Source organism: Colossoma macropomum, unplaced genomic scaffold (genome assembly GCF_904425465.1).
Source record: "Colossoma macropomum unplaced genomic scaffold, Colossoma_macropomum, whole genome shotgun sequence".
Taxonomy (NCBI): Eukaryota; Metazoa; Chordata; class Actinopteri; order Characiformes; family Serrasalmidae; genus Colossoma; species Colossoma macropomum.
In genome coordinates, this window is record NW_023495200.1 from 70,207 (window position 1) to 85,127 (window position 14,921).

General features: G+C 37.3%; 1 protein-coding gene across 2 annotated transcripts; it reads left to right on the top strand.

Annotated features, from left to right (window-relative positions):
- Positions 1 to 2,716: 2,716 nt before the first annotated feature.
- On the top strand, positions 2,717 to 10,030 carry LOC118801145 (H-2 class I histocompatibility antigen, Q10 alpha chain-like). Of its 2 annotated transcripts, none has more exons than XM_036561309.1 (7): positions 2,717 to 2,851; positions 5,064 to 5,324; positions 7,248 to 7,523; positions 8,035 to 8,328; positions 8,432 to 8,530; positions 8,844 to 8,876; positions 8,961 to 10,030. In XM_036561309.1, exons 1-7 carry the CDS (start codon positions 2,782 to 2,784, stop codon positions 9,011 to 9,013), a joined length of 1,086 nt encoding a protein of 361 aa, XP_036417202.1. In that variant the 5' UTR covers positions 2,717 to 2,781; the 3' UTR covers positions 9,014 to 10,030. The 2 variants fall into 2 exon arrangements, with proteins under 2 accessions (XP_036417202.1, XP_036417203.1); XM_036561310.1 differs by having other exon boundaries at positions 8,035 to 8,324; positions 8,428 to 8,530.
- The last annotated feature ends 4,891 nt before the right edge of the window (positions 10,031 to 14,921 follow it).

Here is a 14,921-nt window from a genome sequence, read left to right on the forward strand (position 1 = left end):
CTCAAGATGAATTGCAGTTTATAAAGAAAATGAGACGAATGATGAATGAATGAATGAATGAATGAATGAATGATGTAACTCAATGTACCTGTTTCCACAGATTCTAACTCTAAAGAAGAGAATGAGGTAATTCTAAAACTGATTTCAAGACTTTAAAAACTAGTTTATTTTATTGGCTCTTCTGAATTTTTCTTTGTGAATTTGAAACTCTGGTGTTTTATATCTCGGTGTGTTTGTGTGTGTGTGTGTGGTATTACTTGATACAGTAAAATCAACTCATCACATTTTTCCCAGGAAATTATTGATTTAAAAACTTTGTTGCTTTCTATTTGTGTTTTACTCTATTATCTCTATACTGTATTCTGTTTGTATTCTGTGTGTGAGGTGTGTGTTTTCTGTATTACTGCATTAACAGGATGGTGAAATGATGAACTACACTTCTCTACACTTCAACAAGAGAAACAAGAGATCAGACAGACAAGTAGAAGCAGAAGATCCACATATCATATATTCTTCTGTAAGACAGTAATGTTTGATTTAAATAAACTAACACGTGGATTGTGATTTGATTGTGATGTTTAATCAGACAAAGTATAATGCATTGAAATCCTATGAACATGTTTAATAAATGCTCATATGAGCCCAGACACAGTCAGGGCTCATTTCTATCATGAAGACTGTGAGCTACACTTTTAAATTTACTCCAGACACGACCAGCAGTGATATTAATGTAGTCTTTGATTCAGTTCTCTTTAAATCCACTCACTTGCTGAAATGGCTGATCACTGTCTGAATAGTTTTGCTTCTACTTCAAGAAAATGTCGACCACCTGACTGATTTATATTTTCACCAGTATTTTAGCTATAGAAAATAGAGAAAATGTGTATGTGTAAGGTAATGAATGTAAATAAAATGTAAATAAAAATAGGATGCAATGATGTGCAAATCATGTAAACCCATATTTTTAAAGGAAAATACTACAAAAACAACATATCAAATGTTGAAACTGAGACATTTTATTGTTTTTTGAAAAATATTTGCCCATTTTGAATTTGATGCCAACAACACATTCCAAAATAGTTTGGACGGGGGCCTGTTTACCACTGTGTTTCATCACCTCTTCTTTTAACAACACTCTAAGCGTTTGGGAACTGAGGAGACACTGCTGTAGTTTTGAAAGAGAAATGTTTTCCATTCTTGTTTGATACAGGATTTCAGCTGCTCATCAGTTCAGGGTCTCCTTTGTCATATTGTTAATTTCTAAATGCACCAAAGTGTTATCAGTGGTGACAGGTCTGGACTGCAGACAGGTCAGTTTTGCACCCAGACTCTTTTAATACAGAGCGATGCTGTTGTAATACATGCAGAATGTGGTTTGACATTATCTTGCTGAAATAATCAAAGCCTTCCCTGAAAAAGACGTCATCTGGATGGCAGCATATGTAGCCAAGACATGCGTTTATCATTCAGCATTAAAGGTGCCTTCACAGATTTGCATGTCACCCATGCCATGTACACTAATACCCCCCTACACCATCATGAATACTGGCTTTTGAACTGTGCACTGATAACAAGCTGGTCTTTAGCCCGGAGGACACAGTGTCCATGATTTCCAAAAAGAATTTCAAATGTTGATTTGTCAGATCACAGGACACTTTTCCACTTTTTTTACAGGTGTTTTTAGCATTCCACAACTTTACCAGTCTTTTGTAGCCCCTGTCCCAACTTTTTTTTGGTATGTGTTGTTGGCATCAAATTCAAAATGGGCTTATATTTTTCAAAAAAACAATAACATTTCTCAGGTTCAACATTGCATATGCTGCCTTTGTACTATTTTAAATTAAATATAGGGTTTAAATGATTTGCACATCATTGCTTTTTGTTTTTATTTACATTTTGCACAGTGTCCCAATTTTTTGGAAATGGGGTTGTACACAAAGTGCTGCTTTCAGTGTTGGTATGAACCTGGAGAGGTCACTTCTTCCTGGTGACTGGTGATCCTGACTAGCATGCTTCAGTGTGATTGAATGGCTGGTGTTAATAAAGCTCTGAGTCTGAGACTTGCAGTCTTGCTATGATGGTGGAAAACTTCAGTTTTGAACTTGATGTTAATAGAGGCTTTTACAGTAACGACTTCTGAGAGCAGTGAAGGGAAATAAGAAGCACTGAGTAGAATTTAGGCATTTTATTTCATTCATTCTGTTCATGTTTGGCCATAATGGACATAAGTTTTTATTCACATTTTTCTCACATCAAAGGGTAAAATAGTGTGGAAAACCTCTCATCTACACTGAAAATGGACTCAAAAATAATATATATATATATATATATATATATATATATATATATATATACACACACACACACACACACACACACACACACACACACACACATCATATTAAATTAATTCTCCATATTAAATTAATTTAATATGGAGAATCACTTGAATACTTCTAATTGAAATCAGAGGCATATTTTAAAGTTTTACCAAAATTTTTTCCTTTAAATATGATTTGTGTTTCAATAAATAATCACCTAAATTTGTGTCTTTAACAGATTTTAATCTACGGTATATTTAATATTACATATGAAGATGAAACCCTGTTCCATGTCCTTACTTACCCCCCACAATATCACTAGGGCCTCAGTGGGGTCTATCAGTTATCTTGCACATGTGCTCACGCCCTCATTAGATACTGAGTTCTCACTGTACTTTCAGTATTCAAACTGACGCAGGACAGAACGTTTCTACAAACGAAAACGTCTGCACGGCTGAAAATGGATTATTATACAGTGATAGAGAAAAGCCTGTTCATCCTCATAGTTTACATTCATCTAACATCAGCAGGTGAGTCTGTTTCTGCTCAGTAAACAATCTAGAACTGTTTAAAAAATAGTCTATAAATGTCATTCTGAGTAATGTCTTCTAGAGGTGTCTGTACACATTTAACAGGTCTGGATTGGTGAATGTGCTGTTCATCACTTCTCAACATCAGTTAGCTATCAGTTAGGATGCTGATGTTCTAGAAATCTAGGTCTGTTCTCTTTCTGCTGAGAGAACCACCCATTAGAGTGAGATACAGGTTGTGCAAATTAAGACAAATACAAAAACTGTAATGTGGAATGATTTTCACAATTGGTAAATTTCACATGCTTGATTTAAAAAAATAGTAACTACTCCTGAGCTTCAGACTGGCCAGCATAATCCATTAGTAATGAATAATTACTTCTCTCTGACTGTAACAACTTTACTGATTGCTTTACTTCTGGGTTGCTCTCGAAAACCCAAACACATCTGTTTGAGTGCAAAGTACAGCAGACATTTCAGACCTTAATTAAGAAAGATTCAATCATAATACACATCATTTAAAAAGCTCATCACTATTTCTGACTCTCTGACTGTGAACAACATGCAGCCAGTTATGCTGTTTGAAAATCTCGAAACTATTTAGTAGAAACAGTCCAAAAAACGAACATTCAAAATTTATTGGAAATGTAAAGCTTACAGAGCTGTTTCTGAATGAAAATCGTATTAACATGATTAGATGCTTCAACAGATCACTTGTAGAGTTAATGATGCTTTCCAGGCTCACACTGCACTGCTCATACACTAACAATTGAAGCTGCACTGTCAGCTAAAGCAAAGCACACACATGCGAGGTGCGTACAAGGGCATGGGATAGTCTATAGTATCATTATTATTATTGTTATTATAATTATTATTATTATTATTGTGCCATCAAGTTGTTTCCAGCTCTGGGTGACCATCTGGATAGTGTTTCTCCAGAATGTCCTGTCTTCAACTCTTCCAAGCATAATGGTCTTTTCCAACATATCAGTTCTTCTCAGAATGTGTCCAAAATAACAGCTTGGTTATCTGGACTTTGAGTGGGAGGTGAGGCTTGATTTGGTTGAGGATCTATTTGTTTGTTTTCTCTGCCATCCAAGGTTCTCTTAAAAGTCTTCCAACACTAAAGTTCAAAGACATCCATGCTTTTCCTGTCTTGCTTGTTTACTGTCCAGCTTTCACATCCATGAAAACCACAAAGGAGACCATTCTTCTTCTCTATCCCACATATTCCAGCCAGTCCCAACTAGAAGGGCCTGGGTTTGATTCCCCAGCCAGGTGACCTGTCTGTGTGGAGTTTGCATGTTCTCCCCTGGGATAGACTCCAGCACTCCCTGTGACCCAGGAGGATAAGTAGCTCAGATGATGAATGAACAAGGAAAATTGAATATCTGAAGGTTCCTTTAACAGCGCAGAGTGATTTATGTTCTTTTAGGCCTCATGCTGTTCTGTCTCATATTATCTGGTTTGTTTTGTTGTTTGTTTGGATCGTTTTCATTCTTATCTTAATGCTGAAGTGAACATTCGGGTTTTGATGTTTCAACCAGCCACTGGAATCCCTTACAAACTACATTACTAAGCTCATATTACACTACTTTATTACAAAACAAAGGACTTACAGTGTAATTGATAAAAGCACTGCTCTTTAGTTGTGTCAAAAGCTATTTGACTGCTAAACATGAGTGAGTAAGTGATTTACAAGGGACTTCTCATCTGAAAAGTAATTAGATTACTGTAATGTGTTACTTTGTACCACATTTCCTGCAACACTGCTAGTCGTGTTGACTGAACACCACTGTTATTACTGCCAGTCTATGCACAGCACCTTTATTCTCTCTGCCTCTCTGAAATTAAAATAAAGAACAAGACCACACGGAGAGAGAGAACATTAAGACCAGAGGAAAGAGGTTCAGGTGCCAAATCACACAGAAAACAAATTACTACCACATGCAGGTGTCAATTCCCATTATCCATTAAGGCCTGTTAGCTTTAATTAGCCTAATTCTACATTACTAATCTTTGTGCTTGACATATTGATGCAAATGTCCTCAACAATGGAAACAGAATCAGATAAAAACAGCACTGACAGTTGTAAATGGATTGTACAGTCAGTATCTCCTGACTCCATTCTGAATATGGAGATGAAGATGACAGTGTGCAGGTTAAAGAGAGTCTCTTCCTCCATCTTAATAGATATTTTTATCTTTTTCAGTTTCTCACTCTCTGAGCTACTTCTACACTGGAGTCACACCAGGAATACATTTCCCAGAGTTCACTGCTGTCGGTCTGCTGGATGGAGAGCAGATTGTGTACTACGATAGTAACATCAGGAAATTGATCCCAAAGACAGACTGGATGAAGAAGAGTGAGGATGAAGATTACTGGAACATGGAGACACAGAAACATCTGGATGATCAGGAGGTCTTCAAAGTTAATCTAGCTACAGCAATGAAGCGCTTCAATCAGACTGAAGGTGAGGATGAATATGAATATGAGCTTTAACACTGAACACCAGCTCTACAGTTACACTAAAATAGTATGTTTTTCTCTTTTTTCTTCCAGCTGCTAAGACACACATTCTGAAATTACATACAATTTTTCTCTATAAACGTAAAATTAAACCTGCCTCCAGATCTGAGCAAACTTCAGATTTCCACAACAAAATTAAAAGACTTAAACATAAAAAAAAAACATTAATAATATGTTGTTATCTTCCATCTAGTCTCATTAGCCAGACTATCATCAGAGAGTCTGGTGCATTTTAATGCCTAATATAGCCAAGAATCACCTACTTTGACAGGAAAGGGCTGTTTCACTGACATAAATGCATTCTGGGTATTTTCAATGATCAGATCGATCAGCTCAGCTCACCAATAACAGCCTTTCATTCAGCTTCTAAATGGTTCTTCATTCAGTACTGTTTTACATAAAGTTTACTATTTATAAACTTAGTATCTTCTAATAAATGTGTAGTAAAATGAAATGTATGAGTAAAATAAAAACACCTCAAAATTTGTAATAGTTTCACTACAAGGTCTATACAAGTTGCACTGCATGTGTTTTATTAAGAGAAAAAAGGAGCAAAAATAGAATTATAGCATGTTTTTAAGCCCCAAGTTTGGATTTTTAATGAAATACCCAGATTTTTATTGTATGCACTTAAGATTAAAACAGTTTTGGACAGTGTTACCATGTAACCATTTCATATATTTTACTGTTTTAATATTTGTCTGTGCTTTAGGTTATCAGTAATGGTTAATGTTGTATGTTGCTAGTAAAAAAGAAAAAAAGCCATCACATACAGTCATTTCCATTGCCACACACATTTTCAAATGTAGAGACCATATTACTGTTTAACAAATACATTGTGTTACTGTTATAAGATATTATTAGATTTCAGATGTGGTGAAAATATGTGCTCATGATGGAAAAAATACAAATTTCATAATATTCTTCAGTGATGTGTGCTCATCTTCAGATCACGTAACTAGTTAACTGATTAAACTACTGAGACATGTGTGTTTAGAGAGAGTTTCTTCTAAAGATTCACAGGGCCAAAAGTGCCCAAAGCCAAAGAAAGAGGCAGCAGTTAAAGATAGACAAACAGGCACAGTACAAACAAGTCCATCAAGAAAGTTTAGGATCAGCCCATCTAAAAAAAAAAAAAACAATCCATAATAATGGCATATTTTGCTTGTTTCATTTATTGATGTGAGGTGTCATTTGAAAGTAACAAAAACATTATTGGACAGATGTGATATTACAATGTTTGAATAAGAGCTTATATTAATAACAACTCATTCATCTCCAGAATAAAATTTTATTAGCCAAGTTATGCAGATTCATGTTAAACCAATGTTAATAACAGCAGTTTCCAGTGTTTAAAACTAGAAAATGAGATAAAGCTGGACAACTGATATCAAAATTGCATGTTTTTTCCCGATCATTCAGTTTCATTTCACAATCTTTGAACAATACAAGATGATGTCACACAACAGTGTGTAACATACAGTTCGCTTTGAGAGGATTTTAAAGCAGAGTCTCAAGCAGAGTCTGGCAAATGATATTAAGAAGCAGCAACACAAACATCTTTTTGTAATGTATGGACTACAATTTGTAATGGATGGACTACATGTCTGTAGTTTGTTACTCTCAGGTTTTAGTGAATCATAACAACAGAAATAAGTAATAATTTCTTAAAATTAACCTTTTTATTCAAACTACTAACGCGGCTCACCGAGGCTCAGTACTGCAATAATGACACTATCAGCACTGAAGACAACTGTCGTACAACGTGGATGAGCTTAGAAGAAAAATTTACTGTACTGTACTGTACTGTACTCTGTGTGTGTGTGTGTGTGTGTGTGTGTGTGTGTGTGTGTGTGTGTATCTGCAGGGGTTCACACAGTGCAGTGGATGTACGGCTGTGAGCTGGATGATGATGGAACCAGTACAGGATACATGCAGTACGGCTATGATGGAGAAGACTTCCTCAGTCTGGACCTGAAGACTGATACCTGGACTGCAGCCAACGCTAAAGCTGTTATTACCAAACAGAAGCTGGAGAGGACACCTTATTATGCTGTGTTCCAAAGGGCCTACCTGGAGAATGAATGCCCTGATTGGTTACTGAAGTATGTGGAATATGGCAGATCCACTGTGGAGAGGAAAGGTACAGTGATCTGATCTGTTACTGTAACTGCAGCTGAATTCAGGAAGAGTAACTTTTAATCATGTAATAGTGGGCAGTCGTGTGTATATACTGCATTATTAGAGAGAGCAGAATACTTAAAACAAGTGTAATGATATTAAATTATATTTGTATTTTAAAGATCTGTTGTTAAATTAATCTTAAAATGTAGCAAAGTAAACTAATTTTTCAATTTCATATCATTTTTGTTTTGCTGCTTTCACACTGTTTTCATCATCCTCACTGAAAAGCTGCTGCTCCTTCACTCATTACTGAACAGGATTTGTTTCTTAAGTGGAGGAACAAAACACTGTGCAGTGTTTATTTATATTTTTCAGCATCTCTCTCTCTCTCTCTCTCTCTCTCTGTGTATCCCTCCCTCTCTCTCTCTCTCTCTCTCTCTCTCTCTCTCTCTCTCTCTCTCTCTTTCTCTCTCTCTCTGTGTGTGTTTCCCTCTCTCTCTCTCTCTCTCTCTCTCTTCCTCTCTCTCCAGTTCCTCCTGAGGCGTCTCTGTTCCAGAAGGACTCTTCTTCTCCAGTGGTGTGTCATGCTACAGGTTTCTTCCCCAAAGCAGTGATGATCTCCTGGCAGAAGAATGGAGAGGATCTGCATGAGGAGGTGGAGCTCAGAGAGACGCTACCCAACCAGGATGGAACCTTCCAGAAGAGGAGCGTTCTGACTGTCTCACCTGAGGAGCTGAACAGACACAACTACACCTGCATCATTCAGCACAGCAGCCTGGAGGAGGAGATGGTGCTGCAGGTGTCTGATCACAAGATCCTGCAAGGTAGGAGAAGTTTTTTAAGAAAGAAAGTAGCTGTGTTTCAGTTTCAAAAATGATTTGCTGGGGCAGAGAACAGATGATCTGATGTAACATTCTGGTGTTTCAGATGGAGGGTCAGTTGGTCTTATCATAGCTGCAGTTCTAGCTGTTCTCCTGACTGTCCTCAGTGTCTGTGTTGTATTGCTCATTCAGAGGAGGAACTCTGGTAAGTGTAGAGAGTTGAACATATTGAGTTAGTGAGATCACAGATTTCTTACACAGAGTTCAACACATTTATCCAGTAAAATTATGAATTTTCATAATTAATTATTATTATTAATAATATTAATTATTTCTCTTTATAAGCTGAGAAGCTGCCAAAGTGTGTTGATAAAACAATGAATATAGAAGTAAAGGTCATTCTGTACAGCTGTAGGTTTTATTACATACATTTTATAGCACATAATTCTCTTATGACGGGCTCTGTGTGGTGTATATAGTCAGGTAAAATGATAATCATCCACTCATCTCTGTTTCAGGTTTTAAACATGTTTCGAGAAGCCCCAGTTCAGGTAAATCAGCCTTTCTGAATTTTCTCTTATAACACTCTGTATCAATACTCAGAGTCAATTCTGATATATTTTTATTGTTTTAAGGTTGTGAGTCTGAAAGAAGCTCATCCACCATCTCCAGCACCTCATCTGAATGATGATCAGTTGCAGTTAACAGCACTGATGAAACACCACTGTTTTATATGTACAAACAGAACAGGCCAGAAATGTTACATTGTTGCTCTGTTAACAACCATCACAGCGTGTTTGTTGAAAACTAGCTTATTGGCCTCTATGTGGAAACGTCTTCTCTGTGCTGATAACCGTTTCCTACAGTGAGCTGGTTTGAACTCTTCCAAACTCTGAATGTAGCACCTCATTGAATTAATAAACTTTCAGGTGTGAGTGAGTGAGTGAGTGAGTGAGTAAGTGAGTGAGAGAGAAAGAGAGAGAGAGATTTTTTGGGTTTGTTTATTTTCATATACCAGGGGGGTGTTCCACAAAGCAAGATTTTTCAGTTTAGCTAGATAACTTAAGCCCAAAGTCAAGCCTGTCCAATAGGAAAAGAGCTGAGGGACCTCCCCATTGGATAGTCCCCAACTTTGGGCTTAAGTTATCTGGCTAACTGAGAAATCCTGCTTTGTGGAATACCCCCCCCCCAGGTTGGTTGGTTTGTGTTTTGGTTTGTCAGGCCCTGTTTTGTTATGCACTTTTGCCTTTTTTTTTCTTTTATCTTTTTTTTTTAGTGTTCGTCTTTGTAAATTAGTATATTTTGTAGTGGATTACAGTAAAACAAAGGATTTGCACATGCACACTGCCTCTTTGCCTCCCTCAGTGTTACAGTTTGGGTGAGAGCTGTAGAGATTTCACTGCTAATGTATTGATACAGATGGAACTTCATAATGTTTTCCAAAATATGCACAAATATCAAAGCTTATTTGCTCATTGTTACCTCTCTAATATGGCTAATCCGTCCCCACAGCCCAGTACAAAGAATATAGTTGGGAAATTTTGTTTAAAGATGTCAGGAAGCACCTGAAACTCTTTCCTTAATCATGTTGGGGTCTAAATTGATTTCATGTCTCTGAACCTGAATGAGTATATTTTTATCAAGCATTTTTTTAAGTCAAAATGTACTGAAATAAATTAAATAAAGAAACTGTAAGAGAAATGAGTGCAGGAGTGTCTTTACTTACAGCTGCCAGTCCGGTTATTCTTCTCTGGACATTGACTGACTGTGTGACCAGAACATGTTCAATCTGACGTCTCAAATAAGTGTGTGAGGTATGAAGGTGACGTCCTGCAGGCTTTAATAATATCACAGCAGCACTAGCTATAAACAAACGCACTGCTTTTAAAACAGAACAAATCTCCAATATGAGCAAGGGAGACAGATGTGATTAAATAAGATCTTTTTTAATCAAGAGAAGTATTATTTATAGGGTTTAGCTCTGTGTAGCATATTATTTCATTCTAAAGGACTCTCACTGCTTTTCTGTTGGGGTCTGTGGTCAGGGGGGCGTGTCTGGGCATGTAAACAGTTCAGCCCAGAGTTTTTTTTTTCACAAAGCAGGATTTCTTAGCAAGCCTGATAACTTAGGCCTAAAAACAAGCCTGTGAGAAGAGCAGAACATTCCTAATGGGCAGTCCTCAGATTTTGGCCTAAGTTATCCAGCTTCTCTCGAATGTCCAGACACATTTTATCTGAAGTTTTATTTTGCTGATATTTTAAAATGCTGAATAGTCATTCGGTAAAACTCTTAATAATCTACTGATCTGCAATCAATTATATTTTATGAAACACATTAGAACTACAGTGTATGAAGTATGAGGCTGTCATCAGTTTAAGAAAACATTCAATCTTAAGAAGCTTTTCTTTAGTGAGTCACTTTTGTGAATCCAACCCCAGAATAGGACTTTTTTTTTTAGAGTTAAGTTATCTAGATTAGATAAAAATGTCCTAAAAGTGTCATCAGGAGTTTTTATAGATATTTTTTTATTATCTTTAAAATGCCCAAATTTCGTTAAAGAATAGAAATAGTTCATTAGTTTGGCAAAAGTTAGATTTTTGAGGTGTAAAGATGTAAACATGTCTTCTGCAGCACACTGTTTACAAATAACATTTCCTGCAAATGATAAGGCACAGTTACTTTATATTTGATCATAAAACAGCGATTGTAGCATTGTGCTAAAGTTTGTACACCTTCCAGTTGTAAAGTCTCAGAAGTTTTAACTCATCAGGCCGTATTGACGCTTTATTTTATTCTGTTTTCATAAGTTTATCAAATATAAACTAACCGTGCAGTAACATTAACATACTGTAACCATGCAGTAACGGTAACAGAGGTTTGCTGTAGAGATGCTGAAACTGAACGAATGAATGATCCTCAGAGTGGAGAGTAAAGGGAAACATATTAGAGGCAATAGTAGGACTGCTATTAATATCAGTGTTTTTCCAATACAATAACCATTTCACAGTTATTGTTATGAATACATTCTGATTTTCAAAGTTCATGCTCAAAGCTGCTCCTTGTTTTTAGTGTGTAAGTCTTGTGGCACATTTTAAAGGCAGCCATATTTCAGTGAAATACATGTATGGGTGTGTGAACACCCTCCTACTTATAACAGACGTATGTGTTGTATGAAAAATAATGCATTCTAATGTACAAGCTCCACCCCTCCATACAGCTACAGCAGAATTTGAAGAGAGACTGAAGCTTCCTCTGTGACACTGATATGGTGTAACTGTTGATGTTTGAGTTACGGCTCTGCTGCTGTGTGTGATCGGTAAGTGTTTCTGTAATCAGAGTTATTCTAATATTATTTACTCTTCAGTCTCGAGAGTGTTGGTAGAAAAGATCAAAAGAGCAGCAGAGAGACAGTGAAGTACCGCACTTTTAGTAAAAGTAAGTTACACCTTTAAAATATGCACTTCTATAGAAAATGAATACTGTATAATGCTATATAGATTGTGACAAAGTGTAAATCAGTCCCCCAGTAAGAATAACAGTACTTGGCAATGCAGCTTATGCTGTTTTTCCATCAGGCAGAGCAGAACAGCATGGTACCCTTTATAAATCTATGACCAGGTCGAGTACTACGTGCTATGCTTAGCGTAGGCTGGAGTGGTGTAAAGCACGGTGACACTGGACTCTGGAGCAGTGGAATTTGGCCAGAGGTGTTCAAACTTTTGCACACAAAGTCAATTTAATTCACTTGTGTTAGTGAATTAAATTAGTCAAGATATTTGGTAGCCTTGACCAGTGAAGCCGGTCAGTTACACTGTCAGACTAAAACCCCATTATAGGTTTACTGATGTACAGAATATAATGTGGTATTTATTTACTATCACAAAAGAAACTGGACTAGATTTTAATGTTCATATTTCTTTGTCTCTTACACATTAATAATATGGGAAAAATACATTGAAATATACAAAAAACAAAAACACTTATAGTACTAGGGCCACTGCAAAACTGACCCTCAGCTATTCTAAACCAACTCACTGCATTAAAACCACATGCCTGCAGATGAACACGGCTGCAGCTGTTTACATTATACAGTTATAATTTTCCATTGTCACAGATGATCACTGTCATTTACTGAGAGGTGATGAAACACAGAGGAGCAGATAAACAACCACTCAAACACCTGAACAGAGTTAGCAGGCCTTAATTTACACTCTACAAAACCCTTTCCTCCACCACCACCAGCACCACCATCATGAATGGTCTTTTTCTACATTCTAATATGCTTTTATCATTCATTTAAGCCGACACATCCTCAGAGAACACACTTCTGCACAGTTTAACGCACAATTACTGTTTATTTACTGAAATGGACAGATTTGGGAAAATGGTCTGTGCAAAGGTTATGGAACATTTTATATGTTTTTTTTTTTCCTAATGTGTTAAAAATCCATAGAAATGCACTAAACACTGCAGAAAATGCTTTTTTAAAGATTGTCCTCTGTAGAGTTCTAGTATGATGTTCTATTGCTGATACTAAATAACAGTCATCACCAGGTTCTGGTGCTGTGATGATACTCTGGGTCCTGTAAACCAAATCTAGTGTAACATCTGCTCTGGTGTTGTTTTAGCAGATGAGTGAACTGTGATCAGCAGTAACTGAAGGTGCTGCTGTTCTCTGGTAAAGGAAGTGAGTGATGGATGTTAAACTGCTGCAGACGTGTGGTTTTAATGCAGCGAGCGGATTTATTTATTTTTTTTTAAATAGTCATGTTTATGTAACAAATGACAGTGTAATGTTTTAGTCCATGCCTGCAGTGTGTGGTGGAAGAGAAGTTTATCTGTGATGATATAAAGTTAAGGAAACTGCTGATGTGACTGAATTTCAAAAAAGAATGAAATTAGTTGAATATAAACAGAATATTTGCACGAGCTCAAAATAACCAGGGTGGGGGGTGATCTTTCGTTGGAGTCCTCTCTTGATCAGGTTCACCTCTTGATGTGGTATCCTCACCATCTGAGGGAGGAACTGAGACAGACTGACATGTTGGGTTCAACTCGCCAGTGACTGTCCATCCCAGTCACCACTAAAGCACTGCAACCATAATCCATGAGCCGCATTACAGTGTAGAACATTGAACATTTCTTTGGGATCTGAAGTTATATGTGAGATGTATTACAGTGTGGATCACTGAACCTTTTCGGTTTGGATCTGCATCTGTGAGCTGTATGAGGAAGTAGACGGACTGGGCCAGGCCATTTTTCTGCTTTTTATATTTCACTCTCTTCTTGTCTTCATTCTTATATGTTTTTTTTCTGTTCTTTTCCTTCTTTAGTCCGTATGTTCTAGATTTACGCTGGGAGAATTTACCATGCTGGTAATATTGGCTGTGTTTTTATTGCTCCTCTTTTTGTTTCTTATCATCTGAGTGCCTGTGACTTGTAGATAAGACCAGGCCTGCGTGATGCACTAGTTCCCCCTCTTGGTGCCTCTTTTGTAATTGGCTAAGAAGAGGCACTTCCTCTGCTGTAGGCGTTGGTGTTAGTATTTTGCCCCAGTGATACTTTTTAACCTTACTAAATTTACCAGTGCAGGCTGATGCATGTGAAGGTTGGGTTTTGTTTAACAGGACAGAAGACGCCACTACTTCTTTGACTCTAAGCCTAAAACTGATTTGTCTGATTATGACTAGAGGAAGTCGAAGCCTTTCTTAAAGCTTATTCAGGGAATATAACTGCTTATATATGCTTATGAATGCTAATATAATTGGGAAAGTGAGAAGGCTGGATGTGTCAGCAAGTTTTACTGATGACAAACTAGAATAAACACATGAGACTGCAAGACTAGACCAGGAAAGACTGAAACAAAGGGCCAAACATACACAAGACACACTGAAGACCACCTATAAGAACAACAAGGGAATTACACACAGGCAGGAATCCGAATGGGAAGTATTTTTTTTTTTAACATTGCAGCAACAGGCTATTAACTGTGTTGAAAAAGGGGAGAGGCCTGTAGCTCAGTCTCGTCAGACTCTTATCAGGGTGGGACAGATGTAAGTGTAGAAGGGGTATGCAGCGCAGAGGGGGTAGAGGGGATCAAGGCTTTCTACTCAATAAACAGCAGTCACAGATCACCAGCATGCTAAAAAGTTTGAGGAAACTAGAGTCTGTGTTGGTTCAACCTGTTTTTCACTATAGCCAGAAGGCCCTTAATTCAAAGCCCACAGCATTTGTTGGTAAATTACTGACACAGGTGGTAAAGTGCTCTCATGGCTGCGTAACCTTCATAGAAAAGCACTGGAAGTACTGCATGAGATTTTTGACAAATATCTGTTTCCAACTTAGTGGCAGCAGTTTGAGGAAGGTTCTTTATTGTTTCAGAATCACAGTGCTCCCATACGCAAAGTGAGCTCCATCAACAAACAGTCGGTTGACCACCCCATTAGCACCTTTGAGATGATTTGGAGCTGATGCAGAACTAATCATCCACCATCAGTACCTGCCCTCACTAATGCTCTTGTGGCTGAATCTTCACAGCAATGTTCCAACATCTAGTTTAAAGCTTTCCCAGCAGAGTAGAGGCTGTTACTGCAGC

Excerpts from the sequence above, each read along its gene's own strand:
- LOC118801145 (XM_036561309.1), top strand. The coding sequence starts at position 2,782 with ATGGATTATTATACAGTGATAGAGAAAAGCCTGTTCATCCTCATAGTT. Across the intron at positions 2,852-5,063 it reads CATTCATCTAACATCAGCAG|TTTCTCACTCTCTGAGCTAC; the intron begins GTGAGTCTGTTT and ends TATCTTTTTCAG. Across the intron at positions 8,329-8,431 it reads TGATCACAAGATCCTGCAAG|ATGGAGGGTCAGTTGGTCTT; the intron begins GTAGGAGAAGTT and ends CTGGTGTTTCAG.